Source organism: Prosopis cineraria, unplaced genomic scaffold, assembly GCF_029017545.1.
Source record: "Prosopis cineraria cultivar Desert tree isolate PC_DT_omini unplaced genomic scaffold, ASM2901754v1 PC11, whole genome shotgun sequence".
NCBI classification, from domain to species: Eukaryota; Viridiplantae; Streptophyta; class Magnoliopsida; order Fabales; family Fabaceae; genus Prosopis; species Prosopis cineraria.
Genome location: NW_026555342.1, coordinates 37846119 through 37868517, shown reverse-complemented (window position 1 = coordinate 37868517; position 22399 = coordinate 37846119). Strand labels below are relative to the sequence as shown.

Here is a 22399-nt window from a genome sequence, read left to right as displayed (position 1 = left end):
CTTTAAGAGTTGGTTGAATTTCTTCATAAATGACTCCTCATCCATGTCTTCCTGCTGAAATGCATAAAATTCAGCTTCCTTTTCATCTCTAAATGTTGTAAGGAAATGGTAGTCAAAGAATCTTTCTTTAAATTGCTCCCAGTTGAGCCGACCATTGCCAAAAGGTCTCACAGAATGTCACTAATGTTTGGCATCTTCTGTCAATTGAACTATGGCTAATATCACTTTCTACTCAAAACATGGAGTAACTTTAAAGATACTTTCCATTCTCTCAATCCATTTCTCCACATCTCCTTCTTTCATACTACCATTAAAAGTTAGCGAATTCAACCGTGAGAAAGTCCTCCAAACCTGGTCTATAAGAACCTCTTGATCTTCCTTATTGGTCACTAGCATACTCCCTAAAGCGTGGGAGGTCGCTGACCCACTTAATTGTCCTTTCAATTGCTGCTCAATTTCTACTCTCACCTCAGCCTTAGGCCTCGCTTCTTGCTATGGCCTTGATTCCTCGTGATTCCTATCATGATTTAGGGTATCATGGCCAGCTAAACTTCGCCAAATGTCCAGCATTACTTCCAATATGCATGCCATTATTAGGTTATTCCCTTGGGGTTGTTTCGATGGCACCTCCGGATCATACACATCTTGGGCACTCTGACCTCGTGTTTGCTATGAAATTCTACCACATCCTCTCATAGTTACTACACGATAACTATAGCTTTATGTACCTTTCTCTCCTCCTAAGCAGTAAAGTTAGATAAAGTCAGTAAACAGGTGGTTAGAGGTTAGAAAGAAAATAATGAATGTATAAAAGTTGCCAATTAAGTGGATTCAATGCATAAAGAGACCAAAACAAAAGAAAATTGATACCAAACTATAAAATCCCTACTTAATTCAGAATTTACCATTCTCCCATATACAATCATCAAACAATAATCACATAGTATTAGAGTAATAGCCCTTGAATTGTTTTCAAAATGTGGGACCCCAACTTCATCAAAAGCATATTTAAATAAGAGGGCTAATGAAAAAGTAAACACAATTCAAGACTCAACAAGGCACAATTATTTTTCTAAAAACGTGCCATGTGTTACAGCGCACATAGCGCTAACTGTGATGCGTGACATAGTGAGTTTAATTTCACTTATGCTTGTGCGTTTCTCCCCAAACTACCATTCCACCCTCCAATCTTATTAACACAACAACTAATCAATACAAAATATCAACTCACATCCAAATCATAATTAATTCACTAATTATTAATTTACCCTTAATTAGCAACTAGTTTTTTTGAATTAATATTCAGGATGCTACACTCCTAAATTTGAAAGCCTAACTTGTTTGGGTAAGTTTCTGGTGAGATCATGATGACTAAGGACTAAATAGTTGAGTTGTAAGTGTAATGATGGTAGGGACTAGTAAGTTTGAAAGTTGGAATGTGGGGAATAGTGTTTGGGAATGAGGGTTAACCAACCTAACTCTTGAATTATGGTGTATATAGTTTCAGAACTTGAAAATAGCAATGATTAGCATTATAATTTATGTAAATTGTGGTGTTGAAGGTGGTTGTAGTAAGGAACTACTTGAAAGGAAAAATATTTTGTGGAAGCACAAAGTAACCTTTAGTAATTTGTTTGTGCGCGTGTTATGTGATTGGTTATATGTTGCTTTAGATGAAAATCTTACTTGGAAATGAATTATGAAACCATAAATATAATTTGTGAAATTTTATTGTCAAGTGGGATGAAAATGTATATCTATGTTTATAAATTATTTTGGAAGATTATGATAATTCACATATTTTACACTTTTACCTCTATTATCTTAGAATTTTAGTATTTGCTTTGATATAATTTGAAATAATTGGGTAATATTTGTGATTAGAGGGCAAAGAAATATTTTAAGGAAATTTTTAGGATTTATTGCATATTTTTTTCAGTTCTTATTGAATATTATTTTTAATTTCCTAAAATGAATTTTCTATTAATTTTATTATTTTATATGTAGGTAGTGAATGGAAAAGAGAAGAAGCAAGCAGAGAAAGTGGTAAATTCCTTTCCCGTATTTTCTTTTTACTTTTCTTCTCCTATTTTTTTGAATATTTTCTTTTAGCACATTCATATTTTCATATTCACATCCATATTATTTTTTTATCCCGCCGCCTTTACTATTCATGTGCCCTCCACTTAGAAATTTAGACTCATTTTTCACATCTAATTCCCTCATTTCTAGATTCACACTCAGAGCATTAAAAATTCATATCACTCTCTTCAAAAATTGATACAATCACATCTCCATTATTCATTCAGAATTCCCTCTCAACTTTCTCATTTTCTCTCGATCTCTCTATTCTTCCACTGATTATCTCTCTTAGATTCTACATTATTTCTACTTCCAGTCCAAATTCAAAACTGTCTTGATTGCTCCTTACTAAGTAGCACAAGATCCTCCAAATTGGTTTGGTTGAATTCTTCAATTCTCATCAAGAATGTGTCACTCAATCTTCCATCAATGGCTGAACTACTCTGCATTTGTTAAGCTGGAATTGAGACAGCAATGATGTGTAGTTAGAAGCATTTGATTCCTTGGAGGAAGATGTATGAAGCTTGAGTTCATGGACTTCAATTGCTAAGGGTTCCTTGACTCTAGTTCCTCTTAATTTTTCTACTTGTAATTTATCTTTTCATAGTTAAATTAGTGAAGTTGTAATGCTGCACACATGATGTTTGATTATATGCCTTTGTCATTTTGATTGAGGATACTTCTTGTTGTGTTGATTGGTTGTTGGAATAGTTGCTTAATATTGGAATAGTTGCTTAATGATGTTTGGTATCATGGAATTAGGAGGGTGGAAATGGATATGAAAATGGAATTGAAAATTTATCCTATTTGGTTGGCTAATATCAGATTGAATTGAGTTTTCACATGGAGTTCATTTCCATCAAAATTGATGGAAATCATTTCCACAATAAAAACCAAGTTTTCCAATTCCATGATGCATTTTTTATTTTTTATCCCTCCCTCTTGATTTTTTTCTTCTTTGTATTAACCCTCTCTTATCTCAACCTTCTAATGATTGACTTGCTGGACTGGACAAAGACGACGGTGACAGCGACAACCTCTTCTCCATCTCCTTCATTGACAGCGATGGTAAGCACCAGATATGGAGAGAGAATACAGCTAACACTTGTTCTTCATCCTCCTTTTTCGTCAACGGTGATGGCGATGATGATGATGATGATCTCCATCAACAGTAATAGCAAGAACCAGATTTGGAGAGAGAATATTCACGTCGATCTCATCGCCTATATCTTTTGTATATTTGCGTATTTCTTCATTCCTTTGCATAGATCATCGATTTGTTCCAAAATTTGGGTTTTGATTTTTCTGGATTGTTGCTATTGATTGGATGGAGATTTGGCCAGTGGTTTTTTAGGTAGGTGGTCGAGGGATTTTCCCCCTAATTTTGGAGGGTACTTTAGTATTTTTACATTTAAAATATACATATTAATTAAATATTATACCAGAATTTCATGAATATACCAAACATATTTTTAAACCTCATTTCTATTTTCACTTCTATGTCCATTTCTATCTTCACATCCATTTCCATTTCCATCAAAATCATTTCCATTGTACCAAACGATGCATTAGTTCACTACATGATTACTAATGATTAGGGTTGTGTGTGTGGCTTCGTTAGCTTTGTTTGGGATGGTCTTGAACTATATTTGGCCAATAAGAGCATTACCTTAGCAATTTAATTGTTGAATGAAGATTTATTCACCATCATACTCCTAAGGATCATTGTCATTCATTATTGTAAACACAAGTTACCCAAGTTACAAGCCCTCTCTGAACTTGCGTGCTCTCACTTTATCTCTCTTGGACTCTAGGTTTTCATTTTGGCATAACTGCTGTATGAAATTGAGGAGGAATAAGGATGGGAGAGCTTCTATTTATAGGCAAAAGCTAAGACATAAGCCTTCTTGTGCAATTCCAACCCTTAGATTTCCAATAATTCAAATCTAACCCTTCAATCTAATCAATCCTTTCCTTTTCTTATGATTGGTTGATTGTTTGCTTTCCTCCTTCCTTCTTATCCTTATTTTCATGAAAATCACATGGGAAAAATGAGTGGTGGAAGTTCTTCCAAGATTAAAATGTACAAATTACAATTAGCACCATGAAATGTAATAATTATTTTTTAGTTCTTGAGGATTTCATTGATAAATTTATTTTGCACAGAACAATTAGTAATTTGCTAATCAGTTGTAGTTATTTTTTCAAAAAACAAAGTCAGTTCTTAAAAGAATACTTTTAGTTACTACTTTATAAAATGGAGACAACTATGTCATTTTACAGAAAATAAAAATGTTAGACAAGTTTCTAAAAACTAAAAAATAATTATTATATCTCATGATATTTAGCTGTTATGTGCATATTTAGGAGTTTTTTTTTATAATCATTTCCCCTTTATTCAATTGAGAATCTGTGGTATAAATAGCAATAGTAGAGCAATAAATTTATTCTTTGTTATGCCCTGCCATTTTCAGTTTCTTTCCTTTGGCCAAGAAGCATGGAATCTCATCCTCATTTACGGAGCATAAAGGTAATCATGAACCACATTTTCCCTGTGGGGCATAACAATCTCAATGTCAGTGGCCCATCAGATTCTGCTTGTGATTTTGAATGAAACTGGGAAAGCAAACATGTTTTTCGCCCAACAAAAAGTTTGAAAATTTTGTTAAAAAAATTATTAATTAAATTCTAAGTCTAAAAGATAGCAACCAAAAGTAAAAAAGGGAGAGAAGCGAACAACCCAGATATTATTGTCAGCCATGACGCATCCTCGTGTGAATCAACGCCTCGTGTGAATCAACGCCAACTTTATCCGTTTATAGGAGGAAGTCACGCATTTATTAACATTAATTATAAATTATTTTTAATATTTTTATTAAAATAAATAATTTTAAATTTTAGCAACTTTTTTAATAACTTATTAAATTTCTAACTTTATTTTCATTAAATATTATATGTATTTGAAAAATAAAATATTTTAATATTTAATAACTTTTTTAATATTTAATAGATACTACAGCAATAAACCCACCAAGATCGGAAGAAGTTTGGCGGAAAGATATGAAAAAAAATTGAGAAAATGCACATTTTAACTTGTTAAAAAACAGAAAAGAAGCGCTCCAGACTAACGCCGTTAGCGCTGAGTGAAATATAATGACTTGCTTTTCATTTTTGGATGCATTCTTGAGTGGCTCTTGACTCATCTCTATTCTCACGAGCACACAAGGTTAGATTCCCTCTCTCTCCAAAAGTCGTCGTGCTATTTCCCGGCGGATCAGCCGCCGTGACCTCGCTCTTTATCATTCTCAAATTGTTTCGCGTTTTCCAATCTTTTTCATCCGCGTGAATTAGTTCTGCTCTTCTTTGCATGGTCCTTTTTGTTGTTTTCGGTTGTCACAGTTATGGCGGAAGAGCTTCATAGCTTAGCTTCAAAAGCTTGTACTGCTTCCCAATGCTACATGATGCTTCACTATTTTTTTTTAAATATGCTTCTAGTCAATTTGTATGAGAATCTTATCCCTGCCTCTGGATTCTGGTTCCATTTTATGGCGACTTCTGTAACTTGGAAATATTACCCTGAAATCTATAGTCCTGTCAGTTGTATCGAATCGATTGTCAACTATTTCGGACTAAATTATCTAAAACGGGATTTATTTGAGGAAAAAGGAAAAAAATAACTATTCTCTTTGGTTGTCAAATTCTCATTTCGATTTTCTTTTATTTCTAGTTCCTGTCCATTTTTCTTGATTTTTACCACTACACCCTTCTGTTGCGATTTCTTTTGAAGGAAAAGATGATTTTCATATTGCGCCGTGCAACATAAGCATGTAATGCATAAAGCATGAAAAATAGGTGCAGCTTTCCGAAAACGAAGTTGGAAATTGCAATTCAAGTATGCAGGTAATTATATCAAACAATGACAGTTCAGATATTACAAGTCTAATAATTTCTTTTCTCATAGCTGAGGCGAAGAAGGTGGTCAAAATGTGAATACATGTTTTGCGTTATTCTTTCATTTGATACTAATATGCAAAAGAAGCTAATTTTTTCTACCTATTTGCTCCAGGATCCTCATGTTGATGTTCTTTTTTTAAATATCTCTGCTAAAGTGCTGACAAATATGGCATTTGAGCCATTGGATTGGTTTTGTCAGCCAGTGGCAAATGGGTTATGGACAAAAGTGGTTCAGAATGCCTTTGGTGCTTATACTCCTTGTGCTGTTGATTCTCTTGTGATCATCATTTCGCATTTGATCCTTTTTGGCTTGTGCTTCTATCGAATATGGTTGATTAACAAGAATTTCAACGTCAAGAGATATTGTTTGAGGTCAAAGCTTTATAATTATGTTTTGGGGTTGTTAGCTGGCTATTGCACTGCAGAGCCATTATTCAGATTGGTTGTGGGCCTATCAGTTTTAAATTTAGATGGGCAGACTCGTCTTGCTCCATTTGAGGTGAGCTTTAATTTCTAAATTTGTGCTTCTATAACTTTGGCTTTTTCCTGTTTATTTAATTTCCAGTGGCATGTTTCTTTTGGTAAATATACAACATAGTAGATGTGAGATTATAGTTATCTTGAAAAATGACACACGCTGAAAAATGACACACGCTGAAAAATGACACACGCCTAATGGAGCACCAGTGATGAAAGAAAAGCAATGTGTTATATGTGTTGACACTTTGATTACAATGTTATTTTATTTTATTTTTTTGCTGGTATATTTTGGTTCATTGGTGCTTATTTAGAAACATGAGGCATTTTTTCTATGTTCTTTTGGTTATGCAATCAAAGACATGGACTTCTTTTGTAGTGAACTTTGTCATGTCTACTGTTCAACTCCTCAGGCTTTCTCATGGCAGAATGGTTTCTTTGATCACTTAAACTGTAATATTCATTTGACAGATGGTTTCACTAATTGTTGAGGCTCTTGCTTGGTGCTCTATGCTGGTTCTGATTCTTGTTGAAACTAGAGTCTATGTCTATGAATTCCGATGGTTTGTCAGATTTGGTGTGGTTTATACTGTAGTGGGGGATGCTGTCATGTTCAATCTTGTATTTTCAGCAAAGGAATTCTACACGAGGTCTGTCCTTATCTTATCATATGTGTTCCTTGTTGGCTAATTATGTTACTATTTTTGTCTACTTGGTCATTTTAAAGTTTTTTCTTATTTTTGATAAAAGAAGCAACATTAGCGGATACTTGAAAGGACTACAGTAGAGCTATACAGGAGGGTATTTTATATGCTTGCATGCATGCATGGGTGCATGTATGCAGTAGCCAAGATGCAAAGAAACAAACAAGCTTGTCAATACCCTAATCTTTTGGGCAAATTAATATTATGTTCCTTTGAAGATGCATGATTTCTCAATTTTTTCTCTGGTCTCCCAAAGTTTAACCATCTTATTTCTATCTTCAAAATAGTATCCCTTGTTCAATATGTTCTTCATGTTAAGTGTAATTTTCAAGAGCCACAATTTGAAATTATTCATCACAGAAAACAGGGACACAAATAAGGATTGGAAGCCACAAACCTAGCTGTTCATTCCAAGAATCAAGTATAATAATTAGAAGAAAAATAAACAATGGATATAGGAAATATAGGTGACCAGATCTGGTCTGAAGTCACACATCCTTGATGAGGTAATAAATCATAACAGTAAAATGTTATTCAGTCATTTTTGATGCAAGAGACCGGCGAACATTAAGCTTGTTACCAGAGATATTGTTTGATGTGGCTTAATGTGATATGATGATGGCCCTAAAGGCTACAGCTGTCACTGAAACATGTCATTTTTTTACCTTCCTCTGCCGCACTTTGTAGAGCCAAAGACCATATTTTCAACGTTGATCACTGGAAAAGTATGAAGTATAATAGAGGATTCATTATATACTACACACATACATAGTATTCGCGCATAGCAACATATACATGTATGCCAAACATATTTTTGCTCGTGAATAAGATACATACTGCATTGTTCAATCTAGGTGATAGGAGAGGATTGAGACGATGATTAAGCTCAAAGCTTTGTATTAGGTTAGAAATTTCCAGTAGGAAGTTGAAAACTGAAATTGTGAGGTAAAGAATTTTGCATGTAGAATCAAATTTTTTGAAGTGTAATATTTTCTCACAGTTAACTTGACCTTGCATTTGCATTTGTAATCTAGAAAAATAGATTGAAATGCATGATTAGATCCTTTCTAGTTGTTGTCTTGACCAGAGCGGGTTCAACTTGTTACTTTGACCAATTGAGTTCAATAGTGCAAGATGTCTTGTTAAATTATGTTATATGTTCAAAAGTTCAAATCATATGTGATGCTTGTCACTCTTTTCTTCAATTTCACATTTTTTTGTCTACCTTTGCAGATCAATGTTATATTTATACATAAGCGAGCTTGCCATACAGGTACTCTTGTGCTCTCTATATTATGTGCCTATGATTCAACGTTTATTTCCTTCATTCTTGTCTTTTAAATTATTTATTGGTGAGTACAAGCTTGAAAAAAGAGAAAACAGAATGAAGTTAGCTACTAGTGTAATCTCCTCTGTCTCTTCTAACTTCGCTCAGTGCAAATTCTCATTGGTAATGGAAATGCTCACTACTTCTTGGACTATGATTTGGCCAAGAATTGGGCTGGAAGGAGTGGGACGGGATTGTCTGTAGTGGAAATAACTGGAGGTAGAAAACTAAAGGTGTATGGCATGTGAAAGAACTTTAAATTGAGAATGTAGCGGGAAGATTTTGCTTTTGACTCAAGGGTAATGGAGCTTCATACTCATGACATGCCGCTGGGATTACCATGGTTTAAGAGCATCAAGAATGTGTTGATACAATGGCGCAATGCTCAAACCTAGACCACCAAATGAAGGCTAATTGGTGGAGCCAAGATAGGTATTGTATTCAGGAAGAGGGAGAAATATTCCTTCAATAATTTTATTCATCCCAAACAGTGCCAATATATACAGAATAATACAATCTAGCCAATAAATGAGGAGTCTGAAAGTCAAGGGATACAGGAAAGGAAATAGGAAATAAAAGTTAAAACTGATCTATCCTATTTAAAGGAAGTAATTACAAATATATTTACATCATTACTATATGAATCCCATGCTCCTCATGTTGGATCATGCATGTTGGTCATGTCCAACTTGCCAATAAAGTGCTCAAACTTGTCTCGAGCCAATCCCTTGATGAGAATATCTGTTACTTCTTCTCTGGAAGGAACATAAGGAGATGAATTATACCATCATCTATCTTATGAAATGCCGATCAATTTCAACATGGTTGGTTCTATCATGTTGAATTGGATTGTGTGAGAGGTTAATTGTAGCCATGCTATTCAAGTCTGATAGGCAAGTTCACACTTTTCTTTAACTCTTCAAGCACCTGCTTCAACCAGATACTGATATTTCTCTGTAATTGCGATAGAGATAGAAAGAGAGCTAGAAGAGAGAAGAGAAAGAGGAAGAAGAAGAGAGATAGAGAGAGTTTAGAGGGCAGAAGAGAGGAGAACAAAGATTAAAAAAGAGAACAAGGAGGGCAATCTGAAATACTTGCTATATTATTCAAGCCATAATCTCCATTTACAATAGGTATTCCCTCCTATTTGTAGTCCTCCTCCAACGGCTACTCTTAGTCAACTAACTAACTAACAATCCTGTCTTCATTTTCCATTCAACATACTAGTTTGTTGTAGGAGATAAAGAGTATATTTCTGTTGTGATATTGAGGTGCTATCCTTGGAATGTGCCACTTCCGTGTCTAGAAAATACCTCAAAGTACTGAGGTCTTTTCCCTCAAAGTCAAATTCTGATGCAAGTAGTGCCTTCAGTTGCTCAATTTCGCTGAGATTGTTACCTATAATAATAATATGGTCTACATAGACAATCTGTTTCTTTTTTTTTTCCCCTATCACCACTTATCTTGGTAAACAATGTGTGATCAAATTGACACTGTTTATATCCATGCTTCTACACAGCCTTCGTTAAGTGTTCAAACCACAGCCTAGGAGACTGTTTTAGACCATATGATGACTTGTAAAGCTTGCAAACTTTGTTCTCGTTCTTCTCATATTTGAAGCCATGTGATATCTCCATATAGAGCTCTTCTTCTAAAGATCCATGCAAAAAATGCATTTCTCACATCCATTTGATATATAGTGGCCAATCAAGATTTGCTGCAATTGAGACCAACACTTTGATGGTGTTGAATTTTGCCACAGGTGCTAAAGTCTTGAGGTAATCAATCCCATGGGTTTGAGTGAACCCCCTTACTACTAATCAGGCTTTGTGTTTATTTATGCTGCCATCTGAATTGTTCTTAGTAAAGATCAACTTACATGCTACAACAGATTTTCCTTTAGGAAGATCAGTAACTTCCCAAGTGCCATTCTTTTCAAGGGCCTTCATCTCTTCTTCCATGGTTGTCTTCCATACCGGAAGTTTTAGTCAAATTGAAAGATCTATTGGAGTTTGAGAGTTTGTGGGAAGATGCTGCCACTGTCTCCATCAAATTCCCTATTTTTCCCCTTGGGGACAACCTGAAACTTTTAAAGGAGAGTAATGATATAGATGCTGTTTATACAAGGAAATTAAGGAAGAAACAAGGGTTAGAGCAGCATGAAGTGACAGGTTCAGGTTATGAGGGATAGGCAATGATACTATAAAGTGGCTTTATACTCAGGCATGACATGTGGGTCACTTTTTGGCTGTTATTAATAATTTGTATCTGGTTTTTGGGAGCTCTCAGTTGTGTTTTAGAGATTAGAAAGCTGTGAGGAGAGTGCTGGTCTCTCAAACACTGGTGAAGGACCTTGTTATGTTTTGTTCTATCTTTTATCTTGCAATTCTGATTTGGTTTTTCAAGCATTAATAGCAAAACCTTCATATTTCCCCAATTTATTGCCTACTTTGCATTCGTTAATTTGTAGTTTCATTAATCTTCTAGGCAGGGTTGTAACAAAATGGCTTTTGGATGAACTTTTAGGAAAATATAATAGGAAAACTGAATTGAAAATTAGGTAATTGTAACTTATAAGATAACTATGGTTTTTGATTCATGATGGATTTCAGCATGTACAAGGCTGTTTGAATATTTTTAAAACTCATGGTTTTTGGTTCTTAATTTTAGTATGCAACAATGGTGTTTGGATATTTTTAAGAAAACTGTGGTTTTGAGTTCATTAATTTTGGCATATAATAGAGGTGTTTGGATATATTTTCACAAAATTATGGTTTTGGGTTTTTTTTTTAAATTGTACTTTTCAATTGCACTCAAAATCAATCTTATTAATCAATTTTATAAATTAATTATACCATAAAATATAATCAATTATACTCAAAGTAAAAATATAAATCAATTTTATTCACAATCAATTTTGTCTAATTTTAACCAAATACACCCTAAAAGTTCAAACTTCAAGCTGGAAGGAATGGAAGCTTCTGTTTCTCTCCTGTCAAATTGTTAGCTTCAACTTTTTCATTCCAATTCTTGTATAGATTAATCTGAGTTTGAATGACTTGGGTGGGTATATGACTTTGTAAACGAGCTGGCTTCTTATGAATGGGTTGAAATGCAAACTCAGTTGACTTGGCCACTGATGCATCTCTGTAATTCTGTGGAAATCCCATTAATTGTGTAAATAGTAAAGGCTTGATTTGTTTTTATTATTATCCCTTCTCCTTCGGTTCTGACCATTAGAGTTAATGGTGATTATTCCTTCCCTAGTCATAGGCTAGAAATCAGGGATTAGATTAGCCTAGCACTGTGTATATATTGTAAATCGCATGTTCATGTTTGGATATATACAATTGAAGCATTTCAATCGACTCTCTCTCACATGGTATCAGAGCTTGAGGGAGAGATCGAAAACTTATCTGATTCGGAAACGGAGATGGAGCCGACTGGAGCGGTACACGACGCCCAGACACGATCTGCGACTGACCCGAGAGACTCCGATAGCATGATTCCGAATCAGAAAGAAGGAACGAACCACTCTGCGAGTGATTCTCGGGGGTTCGACAGTCTGATTTCGAGCCAGAAGGGGGGATCGTACGCGTCGATGCCGAGCTTAGAGGGCTCAAACGTCCTCATCATCTCTGAAAAACTGACCGGAGACAATTACCGGGAGTGGGCACAGACGATGAAGCTCTCTATCGAAGGTTGTGGACGACTGGGCTTCCTCAATGGCGATTCTGTGATTCCAGATGGCTCGACTCCAAAAGCTCTGCGCCTTTGGAAAAATGAAAACTCGATGGTGGCTTCCTGGCTTATTAATGTGATGACTCCAACAATAAAAAGGAGCTTTATGTATCTACCTACTGCAAGAGAGATATGGGAGGCTGTACAAGAGGCATATTCTGATAGAGAAAATGTTTCTCAAATGTTTGAAATCAGAACTAAATTGCGGCACATGAGTCAGGGTTCCTGTAACCTTAATGATTATTATCTTGAAATGACTGCTCTTTGGCAGGAATTGGATCTGACTAATGAAGATGCCTGGAAGTGTGCTGAGGATGCTGCCCTGTTTAAAAAACGCATTGACAAAGAAAGGCTATTTGAGTTCCTAGCAGGACTCAATCCAGAACTTGATGCGGTAAGGGGGAGGATCCTGAGTCTCGTACCATTACCATCTGTCCGTGAAGCATTTGCTGAAGTAAGACGTGAAGATGCACGTCGGCGTGTTATGCTGAAAACTGATGCTAAGGGGACCACTACTGCACCAGAACCATCAGCACTTGTCACTAGAAGTGCAGATCCAAGAGGCCAGAAGAATAGACCAACTTGTGAACACTGTAAAAAGACAGGTCACACCAAAGATACCTGTTGGGATATTCATGGCAAACCCCCAGACTGGAAACCAAAAAAGCCAAGGGTCGTGGTTATCACATTGGCACAGAAAAGAGTGATGATAGGCCCACAATACCTCAAGTACATCTAGCCACCCAGCAGTTCCCTCCTGAACAATTTGCCAAATTCATGGAATTTCTTAATACCCTCCACATGCCTAGCACAAAACAGCCAACAACCACGGTAGTCCACAAAGGTAACTTCCTACAAACCTTACATGTCATTCAGCACCTGTGTATTGCAAATCCCTAGATTGTGGACTCAGGTGCTTCTGATCACATGACGGATAATCGAGAATTATTCTCCACATATACTCCATATAGTGGCTCCCTTAAGGTTAAAATTGCTGACGCTACAGTATCTCCAGTCGTTGGTGTTGGAGACATAAAAGTTTCCGATAAGCTGGTTCTTCATTCTGTTCTGCATGTTCCAAAATTGAAGTGTAATATGTTATCTGTGCAAAAATTGACCAAGGATAAACACTGTCATGCTGACTTCTTTCCCAACTATTGTATGTTTCAGGAAATGTCAACAGGGACGATGATTGGCAGTGCTAGAGAATTTGATGGTCTTTATTACCTTGATGCATCCTCTAAAGAGTATGGTAGCGTTTGCAATAAAGTTTCCTTTCCTAAGGATAGTAGTATTTTGTTATGGCACCAACGTCTTGGTCATCCCAATTTTCAGTATTTGAGTCAAATGTTCCCCTCTCTTACTTCTAATAAAAATGTCTCCAAGTTTTATTGTGATGTTTGTGAACTTGCAAAGCACCATAGAACCACTTTTTCTCGCAATATTTACCAACCTTCCCAACCGTTCACCACTATTCACAGTGACCTTTGGGGACCTAGCCGGACTACGAACAGAACACATAAAAAATGGTTTATAACATTTATCGATGATCACACCCGTGTTTGCTGGACCTTTCTCCTTAAAGACAAAATTGATGTTGTCCCTGTATTCATCAACTTTTACAAAATGATTCAAACCCAGTTTCACACCTTTATTAAAATCCTACATACTGATAACGGTACTGAGTTTATCAATAACTCTTTAGGCAATTTCTTACAACACCATGGAATTGTTCATAAAAGCACTTGTGCTTATAGCCCCCAACAGAATGGCATAGCTGAAAGAAAAAACCGGCACATTTTAGAGGTTGCTAGAGCCCTACTTCTTACTCATAATGTACCCAAGTTTTATTGGGGTGATGCCATGCTTACCGCCACCCATCTCATTAATCGAATGCCTAGCCGAATCCTATCTTTTAAAACCCCACTTGAGGTTCTTCACATCACCCATCTTATTCCTCACCTTGAAAATAACCTTCCACTGCGAGTTTTTGGGTGCACTGTCTTTGTTCACATTCATCACAATAGTAAACTTGACCCCCGTGCCGTTAAATGTATTTTTCTTGGATATTCTGCTTCCCAAAAAGGGTACAAGTGTTATGATCCTCTTACACAGAAATTCTTTGTTAGCTGTGATGTCACCTTCCATGAAGATGAATCCTTTTATTCGAAATCTCCAACTCAGGGGGAGAGTGTGAGTGACTTGGAGTCTTCCTTAGAACCCTCTTTCCCACTTGAATTAGAATTACCCTATGAGTATGAACCTCCATTAGAACTTCCGTTTGAAGTTGGTGCGTCAACAATTGAACCTGAACTAGATAATGTACCTACCACCGAGGGGGATCCTAATAAGGGGGAGAGAACAAACACTGATAAATTCTATGATCGGTTTTATGTTCGGAGGAAAACATCAAGGAACCAGACCCAAGTTCTCGAAGCTGACCATGATTCTGAACCAATGACAAATCCTGAACCTCAAGAAGATATTACTGACTGTGATCAGCCAGGGGGAGTAGAAGAAGATTTGGATCTTCCCATTGCACTTCGGAAGAAACCCAGATGCTGCACTAAACACCCAATAGACAAGTTTGTCTCTTATAAAGCTCTCTCACCTCAATTTCAAGCCTTCACTACCAATCTGGATAGCATTACAATCCCAACATGCATTGAAGAAGCACTACAGTCCCCAGATTGGAAAAACGCTGTCATGGAAGAAATGAATGCTCTCAAGCTAAATGGTACATGGGAAGAGGTTGAGATACCGCAAGGAAAGAAAGCTGTAGGTTGCAAATGGGTATTCACAGTGAAGTACAAAGTAGATGGTACTGTAGAAAAGTTCAAGGCTCGTCTTGTGGCAAAAGGTTTTTCCTAAATCTATGGAACTGATTATACAGAGACATTTGCACCAGTTGCTAAGCTCAACACAGTAAGAATTCTTATGTCCCTGGCTGCAAACCTTGATTGGCCATTGTATCAGTTAGATGTAAAGAATGCATTCCTAAATGGAGACTTAAAGGAAGAAGTGTACATGACGCCACCACCTGGATTCCGTGCCCAGAGAAGGAACCTAGTCTGTAAATTAAGAAAATCCTTATATAGATTAAAACAGTCACCTCGTGCATGGTTCGAAAGGTTCACACAAGTTCTAAGAAAGGAAGGTTTCACTCAAGGGCAGAGTGATCATACATTGTTCTTCAAGCACAGGGAAGGAAAGAAAACTATTCTGAGCGTATATGTGGATGACATCATCCTCACAGGGGATGACCATAAAGAGATGGAAAAGATTAAAAAGGCATTGGCCAAATCCTTCCAAGTCAAAGACTTAGGGGAAATGAAATATTTTTTGGGAATGGAAGTAGCGCGATCTAAAAAAGGGATTTATATATCCTAGAGAAAATACATTCTCGATCTGCTAAAAGAGACAGGAATGTTAGGGTGCAAACCTAGTACGACACCCATTGAAGTAACATCAAAAAGGAAGAAGATAAAAAAAGATGACAGAGAAGAAGAAGAAGAAGAAGAAGAAGATGATGAAGAGGAAGAAGAAAATGAAGGGAAAGATGTTGACAAAGGAAGATACCAAAGATTAGTTGGGAAACTTGTCTATCTTTCCCATACTAGACCAGATATTGCATTTGCAGTAAGTGTAGCAAGCCAACATTCTCATACTCCTAAAGAGAAACATCTAAAGGCAGTCTACAAGATTGTACGATACTTGAAAGGCACACCTGGAAGGGAATATTATATCAAAAGACAGAGAAGAAAAATGTAGAGATATTTACAGATGCAGACTGGGCAGGCGCCCATAATGATAGAAGATCAACATCAGGATATTGCACATATGTGTGGGGAAATCTTGTGACATGGAGGAGTAAGAAGCAAAATGTTGTTGCAAGGAGTAGTGCGGAAGCTGAATTTCGAGCAGTAGCTCATGGTATATGTGAAGAGATATGGGTAAAACGGGTATTAGAAGAGCTAAGGATTGAGTTAGAACTTCCAATGAAGCTGTACACTGATAGCAAAGCTGCTATAGACATCTCACATAACCCAGTTCATCATGACAGAACCAAGCATGTTGAGGTTGATAGACACTTTATCAAAGAAAAGATTGAGGGAGGCCTTGTGTCACTCATACATGTGCCGTCACGGAATCAAACCGTAGATATCTTTACCAAAGGCTTGAACAAGGAGATGTTTGAAAAGTTTGTAGGCAAGTTGGAAATGATTGACATATATAGTCCAACTTGAGGGGGAGTGTGGAAATCCCATTAATTGTGTAAATAGTAATTAGGCTTGATTTGTTTTTATTATTATCCCTTCTCCTTCGGTTCTGACCATTAGAGTTAATGGTGATTATTCCTTCCCTAGTCATAGGCTAGAAATCAGGGATTAGATTAGCCTAGCACTGTGTATATATTGTAAATCGCATGTTCATGTTCGGATATATACAATTGAAGCATTTCAGTCGACTCTCTCTCACAAATTCTAATAGCGAGAGAGAGAGAGAGAAAGGGAGAGAAAGATAGGGAAAGAGAGAAAACAGAGGAGAGGAGAGATTCAAAGGGTGACGAGAGCTAGAGAGGAGAGACAAAAGATATAGGAAAAACAGGAATCATATTTCCATTAACCAATAGTGTATTACAATTGGTCCGTAACCCATCTATTTATAGGCTAGGCTCTTACCCCACTAACAGCTACTAATAGTCACTAACCAATCTAACTAATCTTTGTTTACTAACTTCATAATGTCTTTACCCGTCATTTATATTTGTTATGATTATAAATCAATGACTCGCAAGTTTAACAACCATGATTTAGATTTTTTTCAGACACACCATGTTTTTTTTGGTTTTCCCAGGTCTTTTATTTAAAATTTGTTTGCCAAAGCCTTTTTGTCTCACAGGACAATGATGTCGTTTGCATACTGATTTGGATGTCATTTCCTAAGACCTATGACAATCTAGGAAGGGAAGTGATTTAGAGAAGACTAAACACTAGTGGTCAAGAGATTTATCCGAAGCCTTTTTATTTGTAGGATTAAAAAGGTAAAGGACAAGTCAGGTTAGGTGTAGCCAAAGGTTTAGGTAATGCTGGTAGGGGTAAGGATACTTTTTGGCTCTTTAAATCTGTCCTTTCATGTAGAGGGAAGTGTGTGGAGTATTGTGAATATTGAGAGCGGTGAGGAGAGTTCTAGACTCTCGAATGCCAAGTTGGGGGTGGAGGAAGATAATCTTTCTTCATCATTTTCTCCTTTTTAGTGTGTGTTTGTGAGTGATTTATATTGTGTTGTTGTAATGTGGAGTGTATTATGTGCTGTTCCTTGTACTATGTAATTGTCATTTGATCGTAGTTTCAGTCCTTATCTTGCTTGTAATCCAACTCTGTTGTTCAGCAGGGGTATTTTTTTTCAGTTCCATTTGTTCAGCAATAGTATTTTTTTTAGTTCCATTTGAAGTGTGTTTTCTGGTTTTGCTTGTTCTGAAGCTTAATAGAGTAGAGGGTTCTATCACATACACAATCAAGATAGCTGTTACGTGTAAAAACTGTGCTTGTATGTAAGAGAAGTTAATAATCTGTTAATTAGTTGTCAATCAATGATACAAGTGGGAATAACCACTTCTGTTAAGTAACAGAAGTGGAGTATCAGTGGATCAAAGTATAAATACACCAACTGTCTTATCATGCGACCAGTCTTTTTTTTTTTTTTTTTGAATTGAATATTCATGTGTTCCCTTTTTCTTCATAATAATAGCTGTCTTCTCAATTACAAATTCAGTAAAACTTGTGTGATAAGCTTGACCTTGTGTGTAAGTTTGCCTCTTTAGTGCTAAAGTAATTTTCTCAGACCATGGACATGGTAAAGTTGATAGAGATTTCTTGAGCTTGTCCATGTTCAAGTTGATGGGGAAGCCAATTCATATTGGGAGAAGAAGATGAAGGACTTTAACGTAATTGAATTTTGATGTATACTTCTTCCATATGCTGATTCTGTTTTGTTCACTTCAATTTAGGTTACTTTTAAAGACTTTGAGGGTGTAAAACTAAAACTATCACCATCTATAAGCAATGCCTTTTACATGTGAAAGAATATAGGTCACACAATTTCCTAGCATTACCTATATTGGAGACCGAAAATACTAAGGGCATATTTGATTGGACTGGATGATTTGATTGGACATGAATGTTTAAGGGCATATCTGTTCTTTAATTGGACATTATGACATGAATTCTTTTTCTTTTTTCATTTTTCATTTTTTTTCTATTTTGTAGTTTGAGAATTTCTGAAGCCAAACTTACACATGATCATTTTTTGGTCCAGGCTTTGTTTGGAATACTGTTGCTTGTGTATATTCCTAATTTAGATCCTTATCCTGGTTATGCTCCCATCCGAAGTGAATTGGTCACTGATATTGCATATGAAGAACTCCCAGGAGGAGAGCAAATATGTCCTGAGAGGCATAGCAACTTATTTTCAAGTAAGTATTTACTCATTGATAGGACATTGCTTCTAGTTATGAGGAAAGTCTTGAATATCCCCATTGGAGAATGTGTACACCCTTAATCATATATACTCACTGGTAACATATTAGTTCTTGTTAGCGGGAGAGTTGGGACTTCATTACTTATTTATACTAATTTAATGAAGATTTACATTAAATTAAAAGAAGAAATGCAAGTTTTCCTAAAAATATTGGGAAATTTGAACCCTTTTAAAAACCTTAAAATGCTCTTCAGGACAAGTGGGATAAAGTTTGAACATACTTTAGACAAAACTTGAATGAAAATGACAGTTGCCAGCTTGCCAAATAAACTAGAACCTCCAATCCAAACAACCATACAAACCAGCTGCATCCTTTACTTCAATACATAGTGGTATTTGGGGGGCCAGGCCCAGCGCGAATTAAGTCAATATGTAATGCTAAATGGTTTTTGACATTCATTGATGACCGTACTTCAGTGAGTTGGGTATATTAGATGAAGTAAAAGTTAGTAGTTATGCAGATTTTAAAATTTTCACACATTTGAGAAAAACCAGTTTCCAAAACAAAGTGTTAAGAGTTGATAATGCAAGGGAGTACATATGTGCAACGTGCAAGGAATTCTTGGAACAGCTAAGGATTCATCATCAAACTTCATGTGTTCACACGCCTCTACATAATGGGGTTAGCAGAGAGAAAAAATAGGCATCTCAGAAGTCACACAAGCCATTATGGTTGCTAGAAATGTCCCAAATCTGTTTTGGGGGCATGCTATTCTCACATTAACATGCATTATCAATAGAATGCCTATTAAGGTCTTAAGTACCAAATTCCTATCCAAAAACTACTTGAACTTGAAGCATACCCCAATTCCCCATTGATCTCAAATATGCCCTTGAAGGTATTTGGATTTGTAAATATACATGAAAATGATGATGTCAAGCTTCATTCAAGAGCAATTAAGTGTATCTTCCTTTGGGTACTCCCCTACTCAAAAGGGGTATAAGTGTTATTGTACTTCTACCAAGGCAGTCTTTGTTATTACTAAAGGTGCAATTTTCTCTGAGGAGGATGATTCCTATTACCCCAAATAACTCATTCAAGGGGAGAATCATGGAGCCAAAGAATGGCTAACTTTAGGTCCCACTTCCACTCCTACCACTCAAACAAAGCATATACACCTTGGTAGACCTAAAACAAGCTTTGACAAACTTGAAATAGGCCTTGACAGACCTGAAACAATCCTCGACAGATCTGAACATGCTCTTGACATACCCACAGCTGTACCTGGAATCCTTGAATCTGACCTCGATAGCCCAACCTATGCTGAAACTGACTCAAACAGCCCTAAATCCTCCTCTACACACCCACAAACAGCACCTACCAACCCAATGAAAATCCAAGGATAATATGGAAAATGGTGCTGAAATTGATGCATGATGGGCCTCCAAATGAGTGGGGCCGAGTGTACCAGAGGAAGTCCAACAAAACAGCCTAACAAGGAATAGACACAGAAGGGTAGAATAGGAAGGGGACCAAGATAATGTTCTCTGACAAGTCAGAGTAGTGGGGAAAGGATGTACATAGTGGGACGGCAGGTAAGGAGGGTGGGGGGGGGGAGCGGATCAGTTTTATGGAGAGGGCCTGACCTCTCGAAAGTGAGGAGTGGTGTGTGTGTTTCATTTCCTTTTTTTCTTGCTCTACGGTTTCATGTTAATGCCTGTAATCTCTACATTTTCCCATTGTAATAGAGGTTACTCATTGAAGTTTTCACCTAATTGCGTCAAGAATTCTAGTTCTATCAAATTGGTATCAGAGCAGGTTGTTCTAGGGAATGGTCAACACTAGAATGGAAGGTAGAGTTGAACAACTAGAGCGATCGATTGAGGAGGTGCAGAGATGATAAGGAGAGACAACTGAGAAACTAACCAGTGTGGAAACATTGGTAGTGGAGATATTACGGCAGCTCAATGACTTTCAAACCACCTTTGGGCTTATTTGCCGCCGCTGCTGGCGCCAGAGAACCATGAGGTGGGGACTGGACAGAACAATATTCCAGAGACTAGGAATGAAGGGACCGGACAGAGCGAGGGAGTTAAGCATCGTCGACTAGAGCTTCCTTTGTTTGATGGGGAGGATCAACTTGGATGGTTGTTTAGGGACGGTATTTCACGGTGAATGGGGTTGGGGAGAATGAGAAGCTTGACGCGGCCGTGGTAAGCTTGGAAGGGAAGGCTCTTGCCTGGTTTCCATGGTTAGAGACCAGAACACTAGTGAGATCATGGCAAGGATTCAAGAAGGAGGTTACAGACCATTTTCATTGTAAGCAGTTAGGAGGGGAGCATGAGCGGCTATTAGCCTTGAAGCAAGAAGGTACAGTGTTGGAGTTTCGAGAGCAGTTTGAACTCCTTTCAGCCCTGCTAAATGAAGTGCCCAATGAAATGCTAATGGGTGCTTTCTTGAATGGGATAAATGGGGAGATTCAAGCAGATGTTTGACTAATGCACCCCAGGGATTTGAAGGAGCTCGTGGATTTATGCTGCTTAAGTGGAGGATCGGAACAAAGTAAGAGAAAAAAGTAATGGAGGAAAGGCGAAGTAAAGCAGCAAAGTCGAATGTGGGGAGTCGCTAGAGTGATTTTAAAATATCACCGCCCAAACTTGCCAATACTGAGAGCTTAAAAAATGTGGCGGCTCCCTCGGCTGTGAAGAGTCCAGGGTAAAAGAGCAGTGATAACCCAAGAACAGAGGCCACCAAAACCACTTACCCAATTACATCGACAACGAGTAGCAGTGGAAGTGTTGCACCCTGAAGGCGACTGTTGGAGGCTGAGATTAACTGCGATGTGAGTTGGACCTCTGCTTCAAGTGCGAGGAGAAATTTAGCCCAAATCATAAGTGCAAAAATAAGCAACTTAGGCTTATTATACTTGAGGAGGAAGACGAGGGCCCATGTGGAGAAAACGGGTCCAGTGAGTTTGAAAAACTGAATGAGGATGGGGATTTGGCTTCGATGGAATTATCCATGACTACAGTAGTTAGGTTGACAGGGAAAAGGATGCTAAAGATGAAGAAAACAGCGTTTGGGTGAGACGTCACCATATTAATCGACTGTGGGGCCACACATAACTTTGTGGCTGTGATTCTAGTTGACGCGTTGCAGATTCCTACCCAGGTGGTAAAGCAATATGCGGTCATGGTGGGGGGTGGTAGATGAGTATTTTCTGACCTTAAATGTCGATTTTGTGTTGGGGGTTGACTGGTTAGAGTCCTTGGGAGAGATGCGGATGAACTGGTGCTAGTTATATATGAAAATAGAGTAGGAAAATAGTGGGTATGCCTGTGAGGGGCCATACTCTGACGAAATCCCCAGGATCGTTAAAGTCGATAAAGAAAGCCATAAAAGAAGAAGGCGTTGGGTATTTTATTAAGTTATCCATGAAGCCTCTCCAACCCGTACTTGGACGAATATTGGTTGAAGAAGAGCTTGCTAAGCTCCTCCAGGAATTCTCCTTGGTGTGCGAGCCCATGAAGAAGTTACCCCCACATCGTGTGCAGGATCATGAAATTAAAATAAAAGAGGGAGAACAACTTGCCAATGTTCGTCCATACAGGTATGGGCATGCCCAGAAGATAG

General features: G+C 37.3%; 1 protein-coding gene across 2 annotated transcripts in view; it reads left to right on the top strand.

Annotated features, from left to right (window-relative positions):
- The first annotated feature begins 5263 nt into the window (after positions 1 to 5263).
- LOC129287198 (ABC transporter C family member 2-like) overlaps positions 5264 to 22399 on the top strand; it is a 65576-nt gene continuing 48440 nt past the window's right edge. For both annotated transcript variants that reach the window (XM_054923387.1, XM_054923386.1), the window contains exons 1-6: positions 5264 to 5308; positions 5870 to 5982; positions 6149 to 6535; positions 6985 to 7163; positions 8451 to 8490; positions 18604 to 18760. In XM_054923387.1, coding sequence (XP_054779362.1) covers positions 5977 to 5982; positions 6149 to 6535; positions 6985 to 7163; positions 8451 to 8490; positions 18604 to 18760 — 769 coding nt within the window. In that variant the 5' untranslated portion in view covers positions 5264 to 5308; positions 5870 to 5976. The remainder of the gene's footprint in view (positions 5309 to 5869; positions 5983 to 6148; positions 6536 to 6984; positions 7164 to 8450; positions 8491 to 18603; positions 18761 to 22399) is intronic.